The sequence below is a fragment of the Leucopleurus acutus genome (assembly GCF_964270905.1).
Source record: "Leucopleurus acutus genome assembly, chromosome: 8".
Lineage (NCBI taxonomy): Eukaryota > Metazoa > Chordata > Mammalia > Artiodactyla > Delphinidae > Leucopleurus > Leucopleurus acutus.
Window position 1 is genome coordinate 20,947,700 of NC_139151.1, and position 26,313 is coordinate 20,974,012.

A 26,313-nucleotide genomic window follows, 5' to 3' on the forward strand; every position below is an offset into this window, starting at 1 on the left:
CCTCACCCTCCCTACAAAAAGCAAAACTTTGTCCAGGAAGAGCATTAACTAGTGATGAACTGTGGAGTAGTTTAAATTGGAATCTTACCAAGATTTTTCTTCTTCAAAACTGAAAACTTTGAGATGGACATGAATTAGCCTTGATTTAGATACCAGATTTTTCTGTAAACTTGGTGTTAGAGATCGGTAATCAGCAGTGATTATTTTCCCATGTATTCCAGAGTTCACGCGTTACTGGGGGATAAGTATTCCTTACAGCACATTCCTATTATCTCTTGCACTGGTCAACTCCTCTTGTAGACCATGCCTTGGGATATTTTAACTTCACTCACAAACCTCGGGAATGGAAGTACCTAACAGAGCCAGACCACACTTCCATCTTGCTATGTGCCACCCCCCAACAAGAGAGCTCCTTAAGCCTAAAGCGTTAGGTTATATGCTCCTAAACTCAGTCCTTATTTTACCAATTCTATAAACTCAAAATGTTTCTGTGTACAGCTTACCACGTACACAGCTGTTCCTGGTCTTAAATAATCTAATGTGAGAAATAATTACCCACAGATCAAAAATATTAGACCAGAAACATTGAAATCATATAGTTTAATTTTTAAACAATCTAATTTGAACCAAAGCACTATTTCTAACTTTTGTTCATTCAGTTCTAGTAAGCAAACTAGACTGAATCCAGATTTAGATTATAGCTCAGATTAATTTTTAACTCAGAACAATTTTTATTAGAATGCAACTTTTTATTTTTCTCTCAAGGGAACAATAGAGCCATAAACATTAGCAAAGAATGAGTTATCTTTGAAGTTTCATGTATTTGAACCAGATATGGCTCATACTGGTGATGGTCCCTTGTCATAAGTTTGTTCCTTCTGCATAATCTTCAGTTCAAGCTAAAATTACTAATTACTGAAAAATCAGATTAATGTATTGAATTGTTTTCATAATAATACAGCAAGGAAAATATTTCTGGAATATTTGGAGTGTCACTTGTGCACCATAAAATAACGAACATTTAGAAATAGATTCAACATTGAAAGACCTAAATTTCAGGGAACAGCTCCACATATTACAATTCCAAGTATTTATTAAAACACATCAATTCAGTAGAAAGTCTAGAATTGTGATGTTTCTAATTCAATTTTATTATCCTGAATATCAACACCATCCACCCCCCACAAAGAAAGGCAAATCGTAACAAAATGGAAAAAACAAATTTAGGTTGATAAGGTAGCAAACAACCTAAATAATTTTTTTCTCTCCGATAGGATTTTAGGGCTTTCTTATTTTACACGAGACAACACTGGGGTGGAAAAACACAGAACACTTTTTTTGTACACATTTAACATTTTTCACTTTATCCAAGTAGAACTAACCACTTCGTTTTGGTCATCATCTTTTATCACTCCAAACTGTTCACCAGCGTATCTCTCCCCTCTTCTTTTCAGATAGAACCTGGTGATAAATGGACTTTGGCACATATCTCACTAGGAAACATAGTTTACATATGCACACTTAATTCCATAGTTACTTGATATAGCTTTTCAAAGTTATTTAAGTAATAAATCCTGGTAATTAAGTTCATTTGCAAGTAACCACCAGTTAATTTTGGAGGAAAAATTCTACTTTCACAACTTTACTCTGTTAAATTCTATAAGCATATTCTTTTATTTGGAGGTAATTATAGAATTCTGCTCTCAGAATGACACATTTCAATTGTTTAAATAGATACCCACACAAATTCTCACTTATACCAAGTAGCTGGCTCATATTTATATCTTCATCTCAAGAGGGGAAAACAACCATTTCTGAATTCATAGAAAAATAAACAAAGAACAGCTGGTGGAACAGTTCTAAGAAAATGTTGACTTTTAAAATTTCACTTATTTTCCTTGAAGTTCTCTATGCTTCCCATCCATGATAAACTGAGATTATGTAACAGAAAATTTTAAATTAGGTTTATGTTCCAAAATCAAGCTTCAATTCAAACCGTTTCTCCAAGAGAACTAATTTTCCCGACTTCTCTTTTTCTCAAATCTAAACAAAACATTTGAGGTAATTAAATTTCAAAACCTCAAGATCTCATCAAGGTTACTTTTATGTGCCTGTCTCGATAGGGAACCACAATTCTACCTCTACATTTCCCAGTGGAAGTCCTTATGACCAAAGGGCTAGGCCACATGCCCCTTGACTAGGAGTATATAGCTTAAAATTTGGTATTGATTAAATGTGCACAATATTTGGATGTAATTGGCATTTTAAAAAATTCAGTAATGCCCATTACAAATAACTTATCTGGACAGACTCAAAAGTAACTGGTCAACCTTAAAATAAAAAGAGAACCACCGTTTAATAACATATTTATATCTTGGTAAGAATGAACCAGTGTGACCTGGGAAAGTCTAGAAATTCTTGGGTTAATTATAACAACATGGTGATAGGTTTTTCAAGGAACTTTCTAAACTCAGCAAGCCACTGGGCTCCAACTGCTCCATCCACAACCCGATGATCGCAACTGAGTGTAACAGACATCATGCTAGCCACATCAAATCTAGAAAAAGATAAAAACATTATTAGGAATTCTGAAAGCAATCACTAGATTTTAGCTAGTAACCAGCCCAAATGACAACACCTAACTTATAATCCCAACCAGGTAACATTATTTTCCACCTATTCTTCATGGGCTGTACACCTCTAGCTCAAATTAACAGTTTGAAGAAACAGACCAAACAGCCATCTAGAGGATACAGGTCCGCAAACAACAGCCCTCAGACCAAATCCCACAGGTTTACTGGAATACATTTATGTATTGCCTATGCCTCCTTTTACACCACAATGGCAGAGTATTTGCAATAGCCACCGTATGACCCAGAAAGCATAAAATAATTTACTAACTGGCTCTTTAAGAAAAAAGTATGCTGACCCCTGACCTAGAGTAAACAAGACTTCCCATCTCAAACAGTAAAACAAGAAGAGTTGTTGACTGAAGCTCCGATATGCCATGGCAATAATTATAAAAACTGAGACTCAAAAACAGGTATATTGTAATGAAAGTGAGTTTACAACTCCCTCTCCATTTTGGCACTTACCCTTTTTCATTATCTGCTGGAACCAGTCTATCCTCTGAAGCACCAATTGCCAAAATACATGCTTGAGGTGGGTTAATAATAGCAGAAAAGTTCTTAATTCCAAACATTCCTAAATTTGAGATCGTAAAAGTGCCACCCTAAAGAAAAAAAGATTAAAAACAGATCATGGTAACTGCTTGTCAACATAAATTAGAAAAAAATGACAAATGTTTTGTGAAAAGACCTTAAGATAATATTTTACTTTAAGGACTCTCAGCAACATGGATTGGACCTAGAGATTATCATACCAAGTGAAGTAAGTTAGAGAAAGACAAATACCATATGATATCACTTATATGCGGAATCTAAAATATGACACAAATGAACTTCTCTACGAAACATAAGCAAGACTCACAGACAGGGAGAACATACTTTTGGTTGTCAAGTGGGGAGAGAGGGTGGGGAAGGGATGGATTGGGAGTTTGGGATTAGTAGATGCAAACTATTATATATTATAGAATGGATAAACAACAAGGTCCTACTGTATAGCACAGGGAACTATATTCAATATCCTGTGATAAACCATAATGGAAAAGGATATGAAAAAGAATGTATATACATGTATAACTGAATCACTCTGCTGTACAGTAGAAATTCACACAACAGTGTAAATCAACTATACTTCAATAAAATGAATTTTAAAAAAGGATTCAACTACCATAAAAAAGAAAAGGAAAATGGTAAATATATGAGGGGATGGATAATTAGCTTGTCATGATCACTTCACAGTGTATACATATATCAAAACATCAAGTTGTACACCTTAAATATTACAATTCCTATTTGCTAATTATACATAAATAAAGCCGAAAGGAAAAAAGGAATGAATGGAATACACTTTACTGAAAACATACAACTATAGCAATATGAACGAAAGTCAGTTGTGTGGCTTTTGCACACTACTTGAAAATGTGTTATTTTCAGCTTTTGATAGGTTACTCAATTTTTCTTTATTTTCAAGACCTTGTGTCAGTGAGAACACAAGGCAGAATCAAAAGGCAGAAAATGCAATAGAAACATAATACCAAATTTTAAAATAACATAATTCATTAAAATAACATAATAACATTCAGAAGATAAATAATTAATACCTTACCTGGAACTCCTGTGGTTGTAGTTTACCCTCTCGTGCTTTGGTTGCTAAAGAAACAACATCATTAGCAATAGTTTCCAGTCCTTTTATGTGTGCGTTAAATACAATAGGTGTGATGAGTCCTGCAGGGGTACTGACTGCAACACTGATATCAACAACGTGATTTCTATTTAAAAAGAAAAAGAAAAGTAAACCTCAATAATCATCAACAATGTTTAATTAAGAGTTTGTTTTAGGTTACCCAAGAATAGTGGTATTTACTTCAGTTTGTGCTACTTTTCAGCCAGGGAGAGCTCTTTCCTGGTTTTTAAATTTTGCTGTGGCCTCCCTTAGACCTGCATTTTTAAAAAATGAATGAGAGATATGTCAGTAGGTTGGTTTCACACGTACTCACTAACTACCCCTCATCTGCCTTGACTAACACCATGGGTACAGGTGGGGAAAAAAGGTTCAGCATCGGTGAGAATTAAAAAGAACTCCTTAGATTTTGAAACGAAATGGACTGGCTGGAGCTGAGTCTGCAAGCAGAACTTGAGCAGATGAACGGAAGAGTGAAGGGAAAGGACTCCATGGCGGGAGAAACAGAAGTACTCATGTGGTAGGGTGGTGGTGTTGTCTCAAAACATAAAAGTAGGATTCTTAATCCTTTCTACGCCATGGGGCACATTTGCATTTGGGTTCCTTCTCAGAATATATATATTTTTTAAACACAGAAAACAAAATACACAAATTACCAGAAAAACTTCCCCCAAAACAAACTATATTGAAATTCAGTTATCAAACTATTCAAAAAACAAAATTGTGATATATGCACTTCTGTATTAACTCAATAATCTTGCAGCAGGTCTAATTATGGCTATACTTTTGAAGTAGTGATAAGAAAAAAATATATTTTAAGATATCCGCAATAACTACAATGTGATACGAAAGTAACTTGATTTTTATTTGGTCATCAGCACAAGTACTATTAATACCTCTTTGATTTGTTCTTTATATTTATAATGGGAGGAAATGCTAAATTTCAGTTAAAGGTTAGTAGAAAAGAATGACTTTCCCCCCCCAACCAAGTTCCCAAACTCCTGAATTGTATCAGAGTCTCCTTAGGGGTCGTCTATGTAAGGGCCCCTGCTAAAGTGATCTGCAATAAAGAAAAAGTTAACAAATGCTGGTGAGGATATGGAGAAAAGGGAACCCTTGTATACTGTTGGTGAGAATGTATCAACAAATTGGTGCAACCACTGTGGAAAAAGAGTATGGAAGTTCCTTAGAAAACTAAAAATAGAACTACTATATGATCCAGTAATTCCAATCCTGGGAATATATCTGGAAAAAATGAACATACTAATTAAAGACATGGAAGAAGGGACTTCCCTAGCAGTCCAGTGGTTAAGACTCCAAGCTTCCACTGCAGGGGGCTCAGGGTGGCTCCCTGGTTGGGGAAGATCCTGCATGCATGGCCAAAAAAGAAGACATGGAAGCAACCCAAGTACCCACACACACACATGAATATTACTCATCCATAAAAAAGAAAGAAATTCTGCTATCTGCAGCCATGTGGACAGACTTAGAGAATATTATGCTTAGTGAAATAAATCAAAAAAAGACAAATACTGTGTATCTTATATGCGGAATGTAAAAAATAATACAAATGGATGCACGTGCAAAACAGAAACAAACTCACAGATACAATACAGAAAACAAACTAGTGGTTACCAAAGGACAGAGGGAAGGGGGGAGTGACAAATTAGGGGTATGGCATTAACAGATACAAACTACCATGTATAAAACAGATAATCAACAAAGATATATTGTATAGCACAGGGAATTACAGCCATTATCTTGTAATAACTTATAATGGAGTATAATCTGCAAAAATACTGAATCACTATGCCATACACCTAAAACTAATATAATATTGTAAATCAACTATACTTCAATTTAAAAAAAAAAGAAAAAGTTAAAACTTCACATGAAGGAAGAACTCCAGCTCTTTGGAGATTATGGGGACCATACCCCCCAGTGTGCCCAAGCTCGCCAGAGGCAGCAGGCTTTTGTCACTTGCAAACACAGGGACCTGCTCTAATAATACAGTGTGTGACACTTAGCAACTACCGTAGCTGGGCTCTGGCCAAGGTATCAAACAGCAAACACTTCTTTCTTAATTAAATTACCTTGTCATTACAATATTATTTTTTCAATAATCTTCCTCCTAAGACAGTAGGGATGGTGTTTCCTATCTTGTTCACCACTAAATCCAGCAAACAGTATATGTTCAATAAATATTTGTTGAATAGCTGGACGAACAAATTGAAGGGCATCTGGTAAGGATTAATAAATAATTTACAGAACTTGCCCTGCAATGTCCATCCTTTCATCTACGTAGTGTTTCCTTCAGATATTCCTAAAAGATTAAACATAAATTTACCCTATGACCCAGTAATTCCACTCCAAGGAGTCTACCCAAGAGAAGTGAAAACATATCTCAACACAAAGAACTGTCCTCAAATGTTCATAACCATGCTCTAAAAGATATGTCTATGTCTTAATCCCAGAATCTACTAATGTGACCTTATTTAGTAAAAAGGTCTTCGCAGATGTAATTAAGTTCTTGAGATGAGACCACCCTAGATTATCTGGGTGGGCCCTAAATCCAATGCCAAGTGTCCTTGTAAGAGACAGAAGAGAAGACATAGACACATGAAGGCCATGTGAAGTTGGAGCTGTGCAGCCACAAGCCAAGGTATGCCTGGAGCCGCCAGAACTGGAGAATGCAAGCAAGAGTCCACCCGAGAGCCTGGGGAGGGAGCACAGTCCTGCCGACACCTTGATTGCACACTTCTGACCTTCAGAACTAGGAGAGAATAAATTTTTGTTAAGCCACAAATTTTGTGGTAATTTGTCATGGCAGCCCCAGAAAGCTAATATAGTCTCTAAAAATATAGTAAGACCCTCAAATGTTCTCTAAGAGTGGGGTGACCAAGGAAAAAATTAGAATCAGTAAACCATTTTTCAGTCCTGTGAAACACGTTTAGAGTTCTCTTGGGGAGTTTCAGAAAGATTTCATGATGAGTAAGTTAAAAATTAGCCCCTCTTAGGCAATCATTAAAATCAGGTCGGTATTCATGGTATACTATACTTCCTTAGTCATAAACTATTTTTCACAGTCATAAAGATATTAACACTGAATACTGATTTGTCCAAAATTTGTGCTACAATCAATTTGGTAGGATGATGGGTTGTGTGTGTGTGTGTGTTTGTAGAGAGGGTAGAACAAAGCTAAATCTTAACCTTCTTTAATAGGACGTCAGTTGATAAAGTAAATGAAATGAAAAATTTATGAAAGGCAACAGAAAAATGTTTAGAAATAGGAAAGTAAATACCAAAAGAAATAACAATTTAAAGGCTGTGTTTGCCTCTTGGGAGTGGACCTCAGATTAAAGGTTGAGCAGGTCACCATAAGCCACGAATTAATATTCTAATATACATACTATTATTGTAAAAAATTTTAAATTAATAATATAAAAGCATCTACATAGTAGAAAAAACCTAGGCTGAGTCAGAATCCTGGTTCCAATCACAGTTCTGCTACCTACTAACATATTAACTCAGCGAGTAACTCAACTTACTGAGCCTCAGTTTCTTCATCTAGAAAATGTGTAAAACCACCTAACTCATAACGTGGTCATAAGGATTAAATGAGACAACATGTGAAAGACACCAAGAGCACCATGCCAGTCACATGCTACCATAATATTAACAAATACTGTTTTTTTGGTTTTGTTTTCAATTTTGCCCCCACTAAAGTTTAGCAGAACTCATTGGTGAACAAAACCATTTCAATCCTGCTTTGTGAGAGTCATTATCAACTTAATTATACATATTTGTACACTTATCTCCCTTTTCTGAACTCAAAGAACCTGTAGTCTTTACTAACTAAATTTGGCATTATCTCAGAAATAGCTTTATGTTGTTTTCAAATTGTCTTGCCTGTGGAAGCTATCTCCCCTCCATCTTCTGCTTCTCCTTACTCCCTATACTCCTAGTTATACGTGAGACAGCCCACAAAACACTGCTGATGGATATATATGTATATATATATACCTTCCCCAGAAGTGTTATACTTACTGTCTTATAACTGTGTCCAGCCAAGAAGAATTTGCTTCAGGAACTTTTAAACATGCCAAAGCTGAAGCTTTTATAATGAAGTCATTGACAGAAATTTTGCTTCTCCCTTCTAACATCTGCAAAGACAAGAAACCATAGTAGTTTCTTAAATTCTCTTCTCAAAGACTGAAACTATATAATCTTGAGAAGGTGGGAGGGGGTGGATATACCTATGTCCTGAGGTGGAAAGGATGAAAAGAAACCAAAAGTTGGTTTTCTTCATCTATTTTAATGTAGACCATTACACCTGTACATTTCCTGCTAAGCACTGCTTTAGCTGCATCCCATAAGTTACTAAGTAACTAAACACTAAGTAGGTGCTTGGTACTAACTATAAACACAAAGTAAACATACTATTTCCTACCAGAAGAGACTCAAGTAGTCTCATAGGATCATAGTGACTATGTTAGGCTAAAATGGATCCATAGCAAAGTCGACTTTAATCATAAACTTTAATCAAGGGTTAGAAAATGAAAATTCTCCAGGATACTCTCTGTCAGTTAAAATTAAGATGACATCCATTTTTCCATTATCAATTGGCATTTGTAACAAAATACAATATATGAGCAAAAATGTAAATATTCAGTGAGGGAAAACAAGATTTTTAGAATTTATGAAGGTAGAATTTCCAGACCTTTTACCTTATTAAGTTCTTTCCGTACCAATAAAACTTCTCCCATATTTACATCAACAGAAAGGTAATAATGAGGTATGGTTTGCTTAGATTGCATTAACCGCTGTGCAATAACCTAAAATCAAAGAGATTCAAAAATCAATTATCTTGAGTTGAAATGAGACCTCATCTCATTCAGGGCTCTGTTTGCCCCTTTACCTTGCTCCCTGGTAATGCTTACCTCAAGCATTATTAGAACTGGAAGATGGAGGACTGCACCATAACTTAGCCCCTTCCAATAGTATTTAATCAGAACACAGTGTTTGTGTATCCCAAGAATTCTATTGGCCAAACCAAACACCTATTAAATGAATCATCTAAGGTTCCCAATTTTAAAAAAGTCTCTTCTTAGTGTTTCAAACTGTGGATGCAACTGAACAATCAGAGTAAAGATGTCCCCAACAGCTTTGGGTCGAAAAGTTATGGTAATACTCTTACTCGGCGAATGTTGCTGATTGGGATATCTGTGAAGACACCTGTAGGAACCGGCGCCACTCCTGGACTCGGGGGAGACACAGCAGCTGCTGGAGTCTAGAAGGAGGTAAAAAAGTTCTTAGTCTTAGCATAAGCAACTGTGAACAACTGTTAGTGACTCTTTTACAGATGGCAAAGTGAAAATTAAATGGTTTATAGGAAAACAGCTATTTCTATCCCAAGGGAGCAAAAGGAACTCCGATTTGGACTGTGCTTGTTTAAGAGTTTTGTTTCTAATTTTCATACTTAGAATTGGGTAATCATGTTTTAAATGTTTCTATGACTAGTTTATATCAAAATAATTTTGTTTTCACAAAACTTTCTTCAAGAAAAGCAATCAAAGCATTCCTAAATTGAAAAGATTAAGAGATAAATACAAAGAAAGTAATGTATTTTCCTGAATACTGTTAAGAAAAAACAATGACAGGGGCTTCCCTGGTGGCACAGTGGTTAAGAATCCTCCTGTCAATGCAGGGGACACGGGTTCGAGCCCTGGTCTAGGAAGATCCCACATGCCGTGGAGCAACTAAGCCTGTGCACCACAACTACTGAGCCTGTGCTCTAGAGCCCGTGAGCCACAAATACTGAGCCCACGAGCCACAACTACTGAAGCCCGCACGCCTAGAGCCCATGCTCCACAGCAAGAGAAGCCCATGCACCGCAACGAAGAGTAGTCCCTGCTCACAACAACTAGAGAAACGCCACACGCAGCAACAAAAACCCAACGCAACCAAAAATAAATAAATAAATTTATTTTAAAAAAAGAAAGACAAATCTTTTATTTTAAAGCAAACATCTAAATAACTAAATCATTTTCCTTACTTATAGTTGATTATTTTAGCACCTTTACTGATCAAACGGAGTTGGCTATGTGGATTTAATCCCCCTGTGAACTAATTAACTACATAAAACTCAAACACTAGCCAACCAACTTGCAAGCATGCTTTAAAAAATAGGGCCTGGGGCTTCCCTGGTGGCGCAGTGGTTGAGAGTGCACCTGCTGATGCGGGGGACACGGGTTCGTGCCCCAGTCTGGGAAGATACCACATGCCGCGGAGCGGCTAGGCTCGTGAGCCATGGCCGCTGAGCCTGCGCGTCCGGATCCTGTGCTCCGCAACGGGAGAGGCCACAACAGTGAGAGGCTCGCGTACCGCCAAAAAAAATAAAAAAAATAAAAAAATAAAAAATAGGGCCTGAATAAGATGATAAGTTAGGAAAAATTTAGTATCACTACTCAAAAAAGAACAAAAACAACTTGGAGTGGATTTCAATGTGGTATATCATCTTTGCTTTTGTGTATGAATAACAGCACATTCATATGTACTTATTACTAGCCAGTGAAATTAGACAAAAGAAACACAGTTCTGATTAAGCTATTTCACTCATAAATAATGTATGCAAGGGTCTAACAGGCTGGACAAAGCACTCTGCAGGGACAAACTGCAACCAAAATTTAGGAAGCGAAATATAACTCACAGGAGCAGTTCTAGTAGGCACAAAGGAGTCGACGTCCTTCTTGATGATTCTGCCGTCTGGTCCCGTCCCTGGAAGAGACACAGGAATACCACACACATGACAGCGTACCGCTAATTCCTCAAGGAGATCAGCACTGTGATCCTGAAGTGCAAGTTCCTAAAGGTTCTCTAACAAAGACCCTCTAAAGGGGCCACTGCCTTAATCATGCCCCTTAAACTTTTCCCTAAAAATAACACCTTTTGTTGCCCTCCTCTCCGTTAGCTCCAAAACACCCTTTTTGAAATCCTGGAATATATCTCATTTGGGTTCTACATTCATTTGCTCATAAACAATTCCCTTGCTACAGACTCGACAGATATGATAACAATTATTTTGGACAAATCAGGCAAGTCAACTGTTTTTACCCTGAAATAGCATGAATAACTCTCAAATGCAATGATCTCATCTTTAGAACCATTCGTTCTATATGTGGTCTCCATCATTCACAGCTTTCTCACAGTAGCCAAGGCGCTATATTGGCTTGTGTTAGAGATTATGAAGGAAAAAGGTGCCATGTTACACATGAAGAAAGATCTTCAAAGTTCCCTCAACAGGCTTAATTTTACTTTCATTCAATTTCTTTCCTCCTCCCATCCACAACCTCTTAGGTTTAACATTACACCTAAGTAGATAATCCTGAACCTTAATTCTAAGGAGATTCAGAATTTAGTTATTAAAATACCTTTTACACTGGCCCACTTCTAGAAAATATTTGGTCAAATTGATTCATCTTCCCCCAAGGCAGACTTTTAAAAGGATTCTCGTTGTGTGCAGTTCATCCCAACTCCTTTCCTTCATTATGAAAACTGAGTTGGCTAGGATTGTGTTTATCCTCACCAGGAGCTCTAGAACAGAGGCAGCAGTATGCCTATTAGATTCCCTTCCTTATAAAAGACAGAAACCATAACCTCCCCTTACAATCAAGGCTGATCTGGACACTGCAGCCCCTCAAGATGAGGAACTGCAGTACCACCTGCCTTATACTAAGCTTCATCCACCTATAAGAATTTCCTATTAGGAGTTAGCTGAAATCTTTGAAATTCTTTTGTCTTTCTCCCTAAGAAGGCACAACAGACCATCATAAAGCAATATGGTATAAAGGGAAGAACACTAGACTAGGAGTGAAAAACGTAGGGTTGTTGTCAAACATAAACTAGACAGATGACTGTGGTCACTTAATCTTATCTGGTCTTTAGTCTCATCTGTAGGACAGATTATCATACCAGCCCCTACTCATGGGAATGCTGTGAGGATAAAATGGGACAGTGATGTGAAAATGCTCTGCATCAAAGAAATATAAACCATAATATGGGTAGCTCTGAGACAAATCAAACTCTGAATATCAGGGTTTAGGCTTTCAGAACAGTTTCTCCCCAAATGATTACATTTTGGTCAAATTTGGTAAGCAATCTGTCCCTGGGGGAAAGGGGTAGGGGTGGGACTGGAGATTGAGTTCAATAACCAATGGCCAATGATACAATCAACGATGCCTATAAAAATAATAATTGACCCCTATAAAAATAAAACTCTTGAACAACAAGATTTGGAGAGCTTCTGGGTTGGTGAACACATTAATGTGCCGGGGGTGGGGGGGTTCTCCCAGAGAGGCACAGAAGCTCAGCACCAACCCCCACTCCCCATACTTTGTCTCATGCATCTCTTCTATTTGACTGTTCTGAGTTGTATCCTTTATAATAAACAGGCAATAGTAAATAATGTGCTTTCCTGAGTTCTGTGAGTCATTCTAGTGAATTATCAAACCCGAGGAGGGGGTCTTGGGAATTCCTGGTTTATAGCCAGTGTGTCAGAAGTATGGGTGATCCTCAGGACTGGCATCTCAAGTGGGGGCAGACTTGTGGGACTGAGCCTTTAAACCTGTGGCGTCTCGGAACTTCCCTGGTGGCGCAGCAGTTAAGAATCCGCCTGCCAATGCAGGGGACACGGGTTCGAGCCCTGGTCCAGGAAGATCCCACATGCCATGGAGCAACTAAGCCTGTGCGCCACAACTACTGAGCCTGCGCTCTACAGCCCGCGAGCCACAACTACTGAAGCCCACGTGCCTAGAGCCTGTGCTCTGCAACAAGAGAAGCTGCCGCAATGAGAAGCCCGCACACCACAACGAAGAGTAACCCCCGCTCGCCACAACTAGGGAAAGCCTGTATGCAGCAACGAAGACCCAACGCAGCCAAAAATAAATAAAACAAAAACAAAAACGTGTGGAGTCTGATGCTAACTCTGGAGAGTGTCAGAATAGGATTGAATTGTTGGATACTCACGTGGTGTAGAGAACTGATTGCTGGTGTGGAAAGAAAATTACATTTAGTATCAGAGGTGGTGTCATAAAACACCAACCACTGATCCTCTCAGCTCACTTATTTCAGGCCACTTACTCCCCCTAATGCAAAATTTCTTCCACTCCACTAATTCCTCTGCTCTCATCATGTTGTCAAGCCTCCTGTCTTCACTTCCTCCTTACCCAGCGTACACTCTATGGATCACTGTTATAATCACTCCCTGGTCAAACTCTAAAACATATGCCTTCTCAGTGCCAGCACCAGAGTAGCTTAATATTGCTGGGGGGAAAAGTACACACCTAGCTGAATGACTGTACTATAAATTCAGAGGCACAAAACTAAAATAGACACACAAAACTATCCAGAAATTAAATTGTTTCCCTTGAATTCACTTTCCCTGTCTCTGAGAACACTATTTCACAATCTCTCTAATCTCAGACCTTCCCACACTAACTCTCCAGCAGATCCCCTCACCTTATACTTTTTAAATTTTTTTGGCTGCGTGTGGGATCTCAGTTCCCTAACCCGGACTGAACCCAGGCCACAGCAGTGAAAGCACCGAATCCTAACCGCCAGACCACCAGGGAACTACCCCCTCCCTTTATATGTTACTGATCAAATAGCAGGAACCAGAGAGGTACTCTCCTCATCTGCTACCAACAAACCTATAAACCTACCCCATATTCTCTTCTCTCCTATAAAAGTAGACAAACTGTCCTAATTCCTACCCCAAACCAATCCCATCCCCTCTTACATTCTCAAAAACTTTGTACCTTGCCAAATTATTCTGCTCTTTCTCCTTTTCTACATCACCAATTTATCCCTTTCTATTAGACCACTGGTTCTCAGCCAGGGCAATTTTGCCCCCAAGGGGGCATCTGGCAATGTTTGAAAATATTTTTGGTTGTCCCAAGTGGGGTATGCTACTACCATGTAGCAGGTAAAAGCCAAGGATGTTGCTAAACATGCTACAATGCACAGGACACCAGCTGCCACCCTGCCAACAAAGAATTACCTGGTCAAAAATGTCAACAGTGCCACAGCTGAGAAACTCTACACTAGACCTGTTCTACTATCACTCATTTTCAAAAGCTCTCTCTTGAGCCCAAATGCTCCCAAAAGCTACATTTCTATTTCTATGCCTTCCTTCACAGCAAATGTTCTTGAATAAGTTGTCCACAATGTTATCTCCACTTCTTCATCCACTTTTCATTTTTCAAGCTGTCCAGACCAGCGTCCACTGCGCATTTCTTTTGAAGTTGCTGTTGTCGAGTCCCCATATCCAATCCCTGACTAAGTTCTGTTGATTCTATGGCAGAAGTGTATGTTGAAGCTGTCTATTTCTTTTCATTTCTACTCTCACCACCCTTGTGTAAGCCACCATCATCAGCTCCAGCAACAGCATCTTAACAGGTGCCTTGGCTTTCATTTAATCCATTTGCACAGAGCAGCCAAAATGATCTTTTAAAAATATAAATCATTTTATGCCACTTCCTCATATTAATCTTTCAATGGCTTCCTACTGTACTTTAAATAAAATTCAAATACTATCATAACCTGTAAAATCCTTTATGTTCTCGCCCCTGAGTTTCTTTCCGACCTCATCTCCTACCACTAGATCATTTGCTCACTATGCTCCATTAACACTGGCCTCCTTTCTGTTCCTCAAACATGCCAAGCTCTTTCCACTTCAAGCTGGTCTTTGCCCAAAATGGTTTTCCTCCAGTTCTTCACATGGTTGGCTCATAGCTGACTCATCTTTCAGGTCAGATCAAATGTCACCTCATCAAAAAGACCTTCTCCAACCACCCCGTCCAAAAGCAGTCATGACTACACATATATTCACCCTGTTACTCACTAGTATATCACTTGGTTTATTTCTTTCTTAGCATTCAAATCATCTTATTTAATAAGTTATTATCATCATAGCTAATGCTACCATCATAGCTAATGCTTTCTATGTACGGGCACTGTTTATTAACTTATTTAATCCCAACAAGCTATAAGTTATTATTTTTATATACAAATGAAGAAACTGAGACACAAAAGGTAACACACCTAGTGTTCGACAGAGCTGGGTTTTAAATCCAAGCACTCCAGCTCCAAAGCCAATACTCTTAACTACTATGCTATAACTCCCTGTCCATTTAATTCTTTATTGTTGGTAATATGAGCATCTGAAACTGGAATCTTGTCTGTCTTATGAACAAGTGTTGGATACATAAACAATACTCAATGAATATTTGTCTAAATAAATGAATCACTTAACTCTAACTGCATGATAAGAATATTGAGATTTTTCCACTTAAATCTCTCCTAAGGCAGTCAGTATTGCTAAATATCTAATAAATGGTCCTTGTTTACTTGTCTAAATTCTTCAGATATAATTATTAACCTAGTCTCTCCTCCCCTTAAAATGTATTCCAATTTAAATTGCTGTCCCTGATTCTAATCACATGTACATAAAGAATGGCAATACACTAGTGAAATAATATTAAGGTGAAAAAAGGGTCTTCCAATATTACAAGAATCCTCTGAAGTAAAACAGCGATAACATTCTATTCTTGTGCCTTTGGGGATTGGCTTGCTTTCTAACCATAAAAACAATAGTTTGCAGACAGATGATAACCACTGATGAGTGCTCATAGCTGGACAATAAAAAAATGGGAAACGATAATTCTTACTTCAATAAATGTTATGCAAATTAAATCTGGTAATTAAAAGACCAGCACATAGTATTAGCCATCAAACCATGTTCCAGGAATAGTAATTTCCCCCCTTTTCCAAAGTATATTAATTACCTTACATTAAATTTTAGCTTAAAACATTTAAATGCCAGCCAATAATAGTAATAATGTGAACAAAACTAATATGTACTGAGTACTTATTACATTCTAGATACTGTTCTAAGCACTTCACCTGTTTTAATGTAAACTATTATCTAGTTTTACAGATGGAAAAACAGATGGATTAAAGTAATTCATCAAAAGACATATTACACAGAAAATGATAAAGCCAGGATTAAACCCTAGATGGTCTGATTCAAGACCCCATGCTCTTATCACTAAGCTACACTATCTCTCTGGGGAGGAAAAGATAGGTAAGACATTTTCCTTTGCCCTCAAGGGGCATTAGTTCAGTTTTGTATGAACTTTATTATTTTAAGTCACTTCAAATCACCCCAACTTCATGTTTTGTTCTGTGTATTACTACATTCAATCAGCCTGGCACTAATACAGATTTCTTATTATACAATCAAGTACCATAACCCAACTCTGCTGAACAAACACATCATACTTTCACCAACAATTAAGCAGTTCCCGTTAACAGGGAAGGAAAAAAAGATCTAAATTATATAGGTAGATCTTAGACAGACTAAACAAAGCACAGTAAATTTTCCTACTCTGTGGTGGCACCAAAGGAGATATTTCCCTCCCTCATCCTTCCCCCGACTATCGCAGATAAGATGACTATATACAGTTGTACCCTCTGGTCCTAAGGAAGAAACTCTACTAAATTTTAGTAAAACCCCACTCCATAGAAACAGACTTACCTTTTACTTGTGTAAGGTCAATCCCTTTCTCTGTTGCCAGCTTCTTTGCAAGAGGGCTAACAAACAACCTTCCCTTTGGTCCAGCAGGAGTAGCTGGGCGGGTGGCTGAAGGTGTAGGGGCTACAGGTTGGGGAGTTGGAGGAACAGGGGCTGCCTTTTGAAAAAAGTTACAGATTGTTAATTCACCACTGCAAAGATTGGTCTGAAAGATTTAAGAATTTATAGTTTATTTAGTCAAACCTATTTTAATTAAATAACTTTCATCTTTTTTCCAAATATCAAATGCACATTTTTCCTGCTTAACCAACATAATACAGCAATATGAATAGAATAACATTATTTTATGTCAAAGACAGAACAAAGTCAAATTCTCTAACTCCATGATTAACAAAGAGAGGCATGGAATTTAATTTTGGTAACCAGTATATAACATCCTTATAGCCTTTCTTCACTTTAATCACTTGTCCCTTCTTTATTCTCATTCTCTTATATCACCTACATGGCTTTTGTTTTTACTTAACCTAATTCCAAAATAATAAATTATTCTGGAAGGTTCCATGTTGAAACACATTAAAAAATAAACCACTACAACTACTTGCCAGCTCCCCATATATGTACGGCAGTCAGAAATCAAGTTTTCTCTGACAGAACTGTGTACCTCATCTAAACTCACATGATTCTACACCTGCAGAAGCTTCATTATAGCGTTACTGATGCCTGGAATTCATACAAGCTCATGTTACAGGTATATAGTATACAGTGCATAGAGACAAACTAAATTCTATGCAAAATAAGCCATTTACGTGAAGGTTCCAATGTATTACAAATATAAGCTTGACCTACTATATGTTAATACCAAGAGGATTGACAATGACAAAAACTATAAATTCTACAGAAAATGGGTGACAAAGCCTTACCTTCCATGTATGTATGTATGTATGTGTGTGTATATACATATATATATATATATATATATATATATATATATATATATACCTAAAGCAGAAAAAGAACATGTCACCTCAGCTTTGTTCTCAGCAGGACTCAAGACACCAGGAAAAAAAAAAAAGCTATACAAATCAAACTATTGACCATTATGTGAATGGTGCAGTGCCACACACTGTGTAGGTCTCCACAAATGTTAACTATCTCCTTCCTTATTCATAGAATCTTAGAGCTGGAAGGAACCTAGAATATCATCTACTTTAATCCCTTAATTTAGAGATGAATAAGGTTTAAGTGTTCCCTCAATTCTAGAAGCATACCTACCGGGGATGGGGTAGGTGGTGGTGCTGGTGGTTTTAAATCAGTTACTTCAGTTGGCCGATAGTCAGCAAATGCTGGTATATCTGCCTCTTTTTCTACAATGATACAGAGTGGGGTTCCTAGAGGGACGTCTCTTGTACCTTCAGGGATCAGGATTTTTGCTAGGTAACCTTCTTCCTGTACTTCAAAACCTTAAATAGAAAGAAAAAACCATTATGGAACTTAAAGGACTCCACTATCCTACCAAACTCAAAGCACAGTTTTAAGTAAAAGGTTCTTCTTCAAAGTAGCTATATAACCTTTTGCAAGCTATTTAGCCTCTCTGTGTCTCAGCCTCTTTACCTACAAAATGGGAATGACAATAGTACCTACCTCACGGGGATATTACAAAAATTAAGTGAACATTTTCCAAGTACTTAGAAACAGTACCTGGCACAAAGTAAATACTAAATAAATATCTGTTAAATAAAACTATAAGAGATTACACAGTGGTTAGTTCTGAACGTTTTCTTTAAAACATCCCCAGGGGCAGCCCCTTGCAGACCCATAAGACTCCAAGATGGCATCAGTTGTACTGCTAAAGATCAGAACCACATGGTTAAATTAAAAGACCTACTATAGTTGATACTGACATGGGATTACACCCCTAAAAGCATCTTTGGAACTTTTTGAGAGGTCGTGCTTGGTATTACACCAACTATTTCATTATGAAGAAATACAGCATAACTAGAGATTCTGTTGACTTTATTCAGCTACTGCTTTTCTTTTCTTTTTCTGGCCACACGGCTTGCGGGATCTTAGTTCCCCCACCAGGGATTGAACTAAGGCCCTCGGGAGTGAAAGCATGGAGTCCTAACCACTGGACTGCCAGGGAATTCCCAGCTATGCTCTTCTTACAAGGAACTCAAATATGAAGAGTTCCGAAAGTAAAACTAAAAGAACCCATTGGAGAGGACAACTTTTGCCTTCCAGATCTTGGCTTTCTGTGGCGTTGTGCCTCTCCCTGACAAACACATCTTTGATGAATCCTTCCATATCCTAGTTGAGAATTAATATACAAGACATGTATAAAAAGAAAAGACTCCAAGGCCACAATAGAGTTTAAAGAGTTTGACCAAGGTAATACTTCTCTAGTGACCAGAGTCTTTAGAATACTAGTCTCTACAGCAACACTGGTATTCAAGTTAAAATGCAAAGCAGATCTATTTTTGCCAGGGTTTTTTTGTTTGTTTCTCTCTTTTCAACAAACAGAATCCTTTCTTCTAATAAAATCTTATGGGAGGAAGCGCAATATGCAGAAAGATAAAAAGGAGGTGTCCTGGTGGAAGTGGGGCAGCGGGCACAGAACAGTAGAGTGCTGCTCCTTAAGTTCTCCTTTGCCTCAACGTGCCATCAAGGGTTTGAATAACAAAATCTGAAAACAACCACTGCAGAGGATGCCCAGAATCTCCTACCGCATCTCTGAGAACTGGACAGGAAATACATTTATCTACAAATATCTAGGGCTTCCCTGGTGTCGCAGTGGTTGAGAGTCCGCCTGCTGATGCAGGGGACGTGGGTTCATGCCCCGGTCTGGGAAGATCCCACATGCCACAGAGCGGCTGGGCCCATGAGCCATGGCCGCTGAGCCTCCGCGTCCGGAGCCTGTGCTCCGCAACTGGAGAGGCCACAACAGCGAGAGGCCCGCGTACCGCAAAAAAAAAAAAAAAAAGAGAATACAAATATCTATACATGGTATGACAAATATGATTATCTATATGGGTTTTGTTCTAAGCATAAAAATAAATCAGAGAGGGAATAAAAGGAAATGTGATATGATATCTGAACAGGTAATACATACATTCCATCACTCATTCTCAAACTATGAAAACAATCTAAGCCCTGCTTTCAAGTCTTCCCTCAAAGTCATCTGAAATTCTTTGGTATTTTCCTGCCTTTGACGTTATTTTCCCCTGTTTCTTCTTTTTTCCCCCTTGCCCAGTTTAGACAATGATAAGGCTAATAAATAAGCAAACTCTGGCCTAAAAATAATCCCTAAGCTGACATATCCTTGATCCAATGAGACTACAGTATGGTACTGACAAATCCAACTATGCACACTTTTGTTATGAAATATTCTGTTCCAGGAAATGAATCCCAAGAATTAAAATTTTTCATGTTATCACTCACTCATTATAGGATAGGACGGCAATCCTCTTCCCTCATTGGAAAACTCAGTGCCTCAACCATTAAGAGCTGAAGAAATCTCACCTATAGTGGCCTTGTCAGTCTCTATCTCTGCCAATAAATCTCCTTCACTTAGCTTCTCACCCACTTTTTTTTCCCATCTCTGAACTGTGCCCATGGTCATGGTGGGAGAGAGGGCAGGAAGAAGCACCTGTAGAAACAAACACATTTTATTACTGTGTAATACTAGGAAGCTGTGGACACAGTGGAACTCAGGCCAGTGAACAGTTTTATGGAATGATAGTGACTGTGACCATCCAAATTCCCATGCCCCCACAGCAGTAAAAGCCCACTGCCTCAAGTGTCCCTACACATGAATCTTTCAAATCTCAAGCTTTTATTGTACCAGCGATACTCTGACCCACCTTCGAAATACTTTTCCACCCTCCAAACGTAAAAACAATGGGCAGATGGGAAAGAGTTCTTACTAAAAATTAATTCCTCAATAAATATCTAAGCACAGAACATCTTTTTGTCTTTCTTAACACTTAGATTAAGCTACAGTTTTTCACTTTCACAGAATGACCTTAGTCCAGACTTTCCACTAAAATTTTACTGTGTGCTGTATTGGCATCTATCTCTTCACTCAGGGGAAACTGAATTTCTCCCAAACTTCCCAGATATTTTTTCAAGATAAAAAAAACTCTTATTAAGAACTGTTTGGGACTTCCCTGGCGGTCCAGTGGTTAAGATTCTGCACTCCCGATGCAGGGGGCACGAGTTCGATCCCCTGGTCGGGAAACTAAGATCCCACATGCCACACGGTGCGGCAAAAAAAAAATGAATGAATGAATGAACAAATGAACAAACTGCTCTTACAATAGTCACTTCCACCCCAGTAAAATCTAAACATCAGATTGGCTGATCTAAATTTAAAATTGCTTTCTTATTTATATGGCTTGTATGTCCACTGAATTTGGATGCTTACTCATTATGGGTTTTCTTTGCTATCTTTTAGGATTTTTTTGTTTTGTTTTGTTTTGTTTTTTGCGGCACGCAGCCCTCTCACCACTGTGGCCTCTCCCGTTGTGGAGCACAGGCTCCGGATGCGCAGGCTCAGCGGCCATGACTCACAGGCCCAGCCGCTCTGCAGCATGTGGGATCTTCCCAGACCGGGGCACAAACCTGAGTCCCCTGCATCAGCAGGCGGACTCTCAACCAGTGCACCACCAGGGAAGCCTTCTAATTAACAACAGGATTATGCTGAGAGAAAAATCATTTCAATTGATGATGTCTCAGGAAGGTGAGGGGGGGAGTAAAACAAAACTTAGAACTCTAATTAGAAAATTTTTAAAATGTTTTTCTTGGTCAGAATTATCTATCTTATCTATCTACCTACCTACCTACCAACACCGGGTCTTAGCTGCGGCACTTGGGACCTTCGTAGCTGCATGCAGGATCTTCATTACAACCTGCAGAATCTTTTTTTAGTTCCCTGACCAGAGACCGAACCCGGGCCCCCTGCATTGGGAGCGTGGAGTCTTAACCACTGGACCACTAGGGAAGTCCCTCATCTTCATCTACTTCTTAAAAATTAGTGGATCCAATAATCTCTATACTGTATCTTAAAGGATAATTAAGACAGAACCCTAAAACTTTCACAAAAAGCCAGACATAAATTATAGGGAAACGTACTGTCTTGTGTAGTGAGACAGAATTTGCAGAACAGGATGAGATAAATGCGTGAACTGACCACCAGGCAAAACTTTATAATGAGTGAATGTTAATAAAAGACCATGGAGGACTTCCCTGGTGGCGCAGTGGTTAAGAATCCGCCTGCCAATGCAGGAGACATGGGTTCGAGCCCTGGTCCGGGAAGATCCCACATGCCGCGAAGCAACTAAGCCCGTGCGCCACAACTACTGAGTCTGTGCTCTAGACCCCCGCGAGTCACAACTACTGAGTCCATGTGCCACAACTACTGAAGCCCACGCACTCCAGGGCCCGCAACAAGAGAAGCCAACACAATGAGAAACCTGCACACCTCAACGAAGAGTAGCCTCCCCTCGCCACAACTAGAGAAAGCCCATGCACAGCAACAAAGACCCAATGCAGCCATAAATAAATAAATAAATAAATTTATAGAAAAAAAAAAGACCATGGAATAGAACATGATGTCCAAAGGAGAAAATTATTCCTATACAAAAATTTCTACAAATAAACTAAGTGAAGGAAAGTTCTAGTCTTAATCCTTTAGAAAAAGTGCAGCTGGCTTTTATCCATTTCCAGTATCTGAAACACAAATATAGATGGGATAATCTTAATATCTAATAAACTAATTAGCTTCTTAGAAACTGATTTAGTTAATAGAATCAACAGTGACTATATTTACCACCTTCAGCTTTGCTGCAATGTTATTATATATGTCTATTTGACACTTATTCTTTATTTTAGTTCAGTCTTTTATTAATACTACTGGACTACTTCACTTACTCTTAGAAAACAGAATACCACATGTCAAGGAAAAACACCAATTGGGAACTTTCATTCAACAGACAGTACTTGGGGCCTACTAAAAACTCTTATTTATACAGGGAGTAGTATAAGTACAAATCATCCTCAAAATCTAACAAGATGTTCTTGAATGAGAAGTACCAAACATTATCCTATCTGCTACACTGAGGCTGTGAAAGGTTAAAAGAACTAGCCAAGTTCACACACCTGGAAATCACCACCAGGAATAAAAGTTGTCAATTTGCATGTTTAAACCTCTATTTACTTTCAAATGACAAAAACTAGCCATATTTAATGCCAGTTCCCAGGATGTGAGAGCCACCTATAAAAATAATAAATGAATAATAAATTTTCTAGAGCAAACACCCAGAGGCTGAGCCTCACCTGCATGTGAGGAGGATATGAGCTACCAGGAGCCTGAGCGGGAGGCGCAGGTGACGGAGCAGCGGCAGCAGGGGTTGGTGCTGGGGCTGCTTGTGGGGTAGGTGCTGCTGAAGAGTCCAGTGTATAATTTTTAAAGGCCTCAATATCTTCAGGTCTAAGGAAGAGAAAGAATGCATAAGTATAAGGGGGTTATAAAGTGGATTCAGTAGTCTTAGAAGCCTTTAACTAACTTCTCAATTCTGGGTTAAAATACTCCACTTGAGCATCTAAGTTCCACAGATTGCCATGGTACTACTCACTTTTCAACTGTGATACAGATGATTGCTCCAATTGGAACATCTCTGGTACCTTCAGCAACAAGTATCTTTGCCATGTAACACTCCTCCAGGCTCTCAAATCCAACAGTAGCTTTATCAGTTTCAACCTTTTAACACAAAAGCCGGAGCTTAGACTTCTGCTGCCAGTATGAAGTTTATTAGCTTGTGTCTAAAATCATACAGTTCAAAGTGCAGTAAGTCAGAAAGAAAAAGAAAAATACCACATGCTATCACTTATATGTGGAATCTAAAATATGACACAAATGAACTTATCTACAGAACGGAAACGGACTCACAGACACAGAGAACAGACTTGTGGTTGTGGGGCGGGAGGGGAATGGAGTGGGAGTTCGGGGTTAGCAGATGCAAACTATTACATAGAACGGATAACAACAAGGTCCAACAAGGGAACTTTATTCAGTTTCCCATGACAAACCATAATGGAAAAGAATATTTTTTAAAAATGTATATATATGTATAACTGAATCATTTTGCTGTACAGCAGAAGTTAAACATTGTAAATCAACTATACTTCAATTTTAAAAAAATCATACAGTTCAACAGTCACGAGAAAATAAAGCCTCTATCACAGGTCTGAAAGAATTACTATTAAAAATATCTTAGCTAAAAATCAGTTTGGCTAGCTGCTGCTAACTTATTTAGCTAACCAACCTTCTCTAATACCAAGTTGTAAAAAACATCTAAGTTCCTTAAGCAAAAGGGATAACTACTCACTCAGGAAGTTAATGCTCAGTTTAGCTAAGCCGGTCCCTTCTAACTCATTTCCATATTTTAAAACAACTTACCTCTGCAATTAATTCACCCTCATTGATTTTTTCCCCTTCCTTTTTCTCCCAGCGGGCTATGGTGCCTGCCTGCATTGTGGGGGAAAGAGAGGGCAATGGAACCTGGAGAAGACAAAGGAGAAATACGAAATTTACAAAGAGCTACCTAACTCTCATTCTGGTTTAACGCTTCACTCAAGTCACTACAATTTAACGCAAAGAGTTTGAGTCCCAACACACAGTGGGCACTGGGGATATAAAGGGGGTTCCTGCCACCAGAAGCTCTCCACCAGAAGGACAGGCTTCCTGCTCCACAGGCCTGCGTGGGTCTCACAGCATGTACTCAGCAGACGTTCCACATACCGCCCCAGGTTTGGCGCTCTTCAATGGAATAGGTCAGGAGAAGGAAGCTCAAGAGCTACAGCAAAGCCGGGTAATGGAGAAAGGACACTGACAGTATACTTGGAGGGGAATGGAGGATCACTGACTGAGGCCTCTGAGGAAGGATCCCATGAAGGACAACGGGGTCCCGCGAAGGGCAGGTATGGGGCTCACCTTCTGATGCGGGGGGAGGCTATACCAGCGGCGCCTAGGAGATCCCCAAAGCTGCAGCAAGACGCGATTCCGCGGTGTGGCCCAGGAGCTGGGCCTCCAGCCGCAGAGTGCCCGGAGCCTGCCATACCCTGTGGTCCTGCTGCAACAACGAGCCGGAGCCGAGCCAGCCTGCGGGGTCACGCACCGAGCTCCCGGCTCCTCTCGCAAGGCCGTCCACCGAGCCCCAAATCCTGCCCTTGGGGCTGCATTCTGGGCCTGTCGCGCACAGACGCGCCACATACCGCCGCTGACCCCCACACCCCAAAGCCAGCGCCGTCTCCGAAGTGACCTCTCCAAGAGCAGCGCGTCGTTGCCGTCAGCCGCACCGCGCGGCCGCAAGTTGTCGTAAAACGGGCTCCAAAGATTCGCCTTACACCCTCCGTGGACCAGAAACGTGTAGAACGTACGGTCTTTCTCCCGGGTGTCGGGGAAAAGGGTGGCCCAGGGCGGGTACTGTGGAGCCACGAGTGGCAGGGGCGTTCCAGCGGAGCTTCCGCACGCCGAGTCTGGAAGAATTAGACGTGGAGAGGAGTGGCAGGTGGTGGGCTAGCAGCGGTGGCCGCATCAGAGGAGGACTTCACCTAAGCGATGTGTAGGGCACGGCCGAAAGGGAGGGGCCTAAAAAGGTGGCGAGAGCGGGGCTGATACAGGCAGAGTGGTCAGAGGTGGGCTGAGGGGCGTGGCCCCGTTTTGAGGAAAGAATGGGAAGGGTCTCGAGGATCAGCCGGGCGCGGAGAGCCTGCGGCCGAGGGGCGGGTCTAGGCGCTCCGGCAGAGGACTGCCAGAGGGCGCATCACTGTGCTCGCCGGATGCGCTCGCAGCCTCAACGGACCCAACCGCCACCAGGTTTGGGGCTTCGCTCCGCGCAGGCTGTACTGGGTTACAAAGATTTAATTTCAGGTTTGTAGCCCAACAGGAAACCGGGGTGAACAGGTTTTCCAGCCAAATGATGTGAAGGGCAGCCGAATGGAAGATATATTCCCACATCCTAGAGTACTGTAGCAGGATTAAGCATATTCTATGTATGAAGCTACAAGTTTACAAAACAGATTTCTGTTTCTAATTTGCCATGTAATCCCGTCTACCTACATTTGTTAGGTACCCTTCTGTGTAGGGTTATCCTATAATTAGAAAATGTCTCATTTCTCAGCTGAGAGTGACATTAAACTAGAAGGAAGCACGTATTATATTTATATCCCTAAATCCCCAGTGTACATCAAGAACACAAGAAGTAAGAAAAACCAACATTTGAAAACATGTTCACCTTTGCTGGTAATTAAACATTTGAAAAAATAAGGCAGTCAGAAGGCACTATATCATACCTACTTAAATTGGAAACTTTAAAAATTCTAACACCTCAGTATTAATGAGATTGAAGAGAAGGAGG

The 26,313-nt window shown here is 39.5% G+C and overlaps 1 protein-coding gene across 1 annotated transcript; it reads right to left on the reverse strand.

Annotated features, from left to right (window-relative positions):
* Positions 1-852: 852 nt before the first annotated feature.
* Positions 853-25,272, reverse strand: DLAT (dihydrolipoamide S-acetyltransferase). Its single transcript, XM_082843780.1, has 14 exons — positions 24,888-25,272; positions 24,354-24,455; positions 23,530-23,654; positions 23,231-23,384; positions 20,417-20,543; positions 18,170-18,357; positions 16,901-17,054; positions 11,015-11,082; positions 9,503-9,595; positions 9,033-9,140; positions 8,353-8,468; positions 4,231-4,393; positions 3,096-3,232; positions 853-2,557 (listed from the first exon to the last, which is right to left on the reverse strand). Exons 1-14 carry the CDS (start codon positions 25,164-25,166, stop codon positions 2,428-2,430), a joined length of 1,944 nt encoding a protein of 647 aa, XP_082699906.1. The 5' UTR covers positions 25,167-25,272; the 3' UTR covers positions 853-2,427.
* Between the last annotated feature and the right edge of the window lie 1,041 nt (positions 25,273-26,313).

Coding starts and splice junctions, on each gene's coding strand:
- DLAT (XM_082843780.1), bottom strand. CDS start 25,166: ATGTGGCGCGTCTGTGCGCGACAGGCCCAGAATGCAGCCCCAAGGGCA. Junction 11,083..16,900: donor TGACCTTACACAAGTAAAAG/GTAAGTCTGTTT, acceptor TGTCTCTTCCAG/GGACGGGACCAGACGGCAGA. Junction 9,141..9,502: donor CAATCAGCAACATTCGCCGA/GTAAGAGTATTA, acceptor CTTTGATTTTAG/GTTATTGCACAGCGGTTAAT.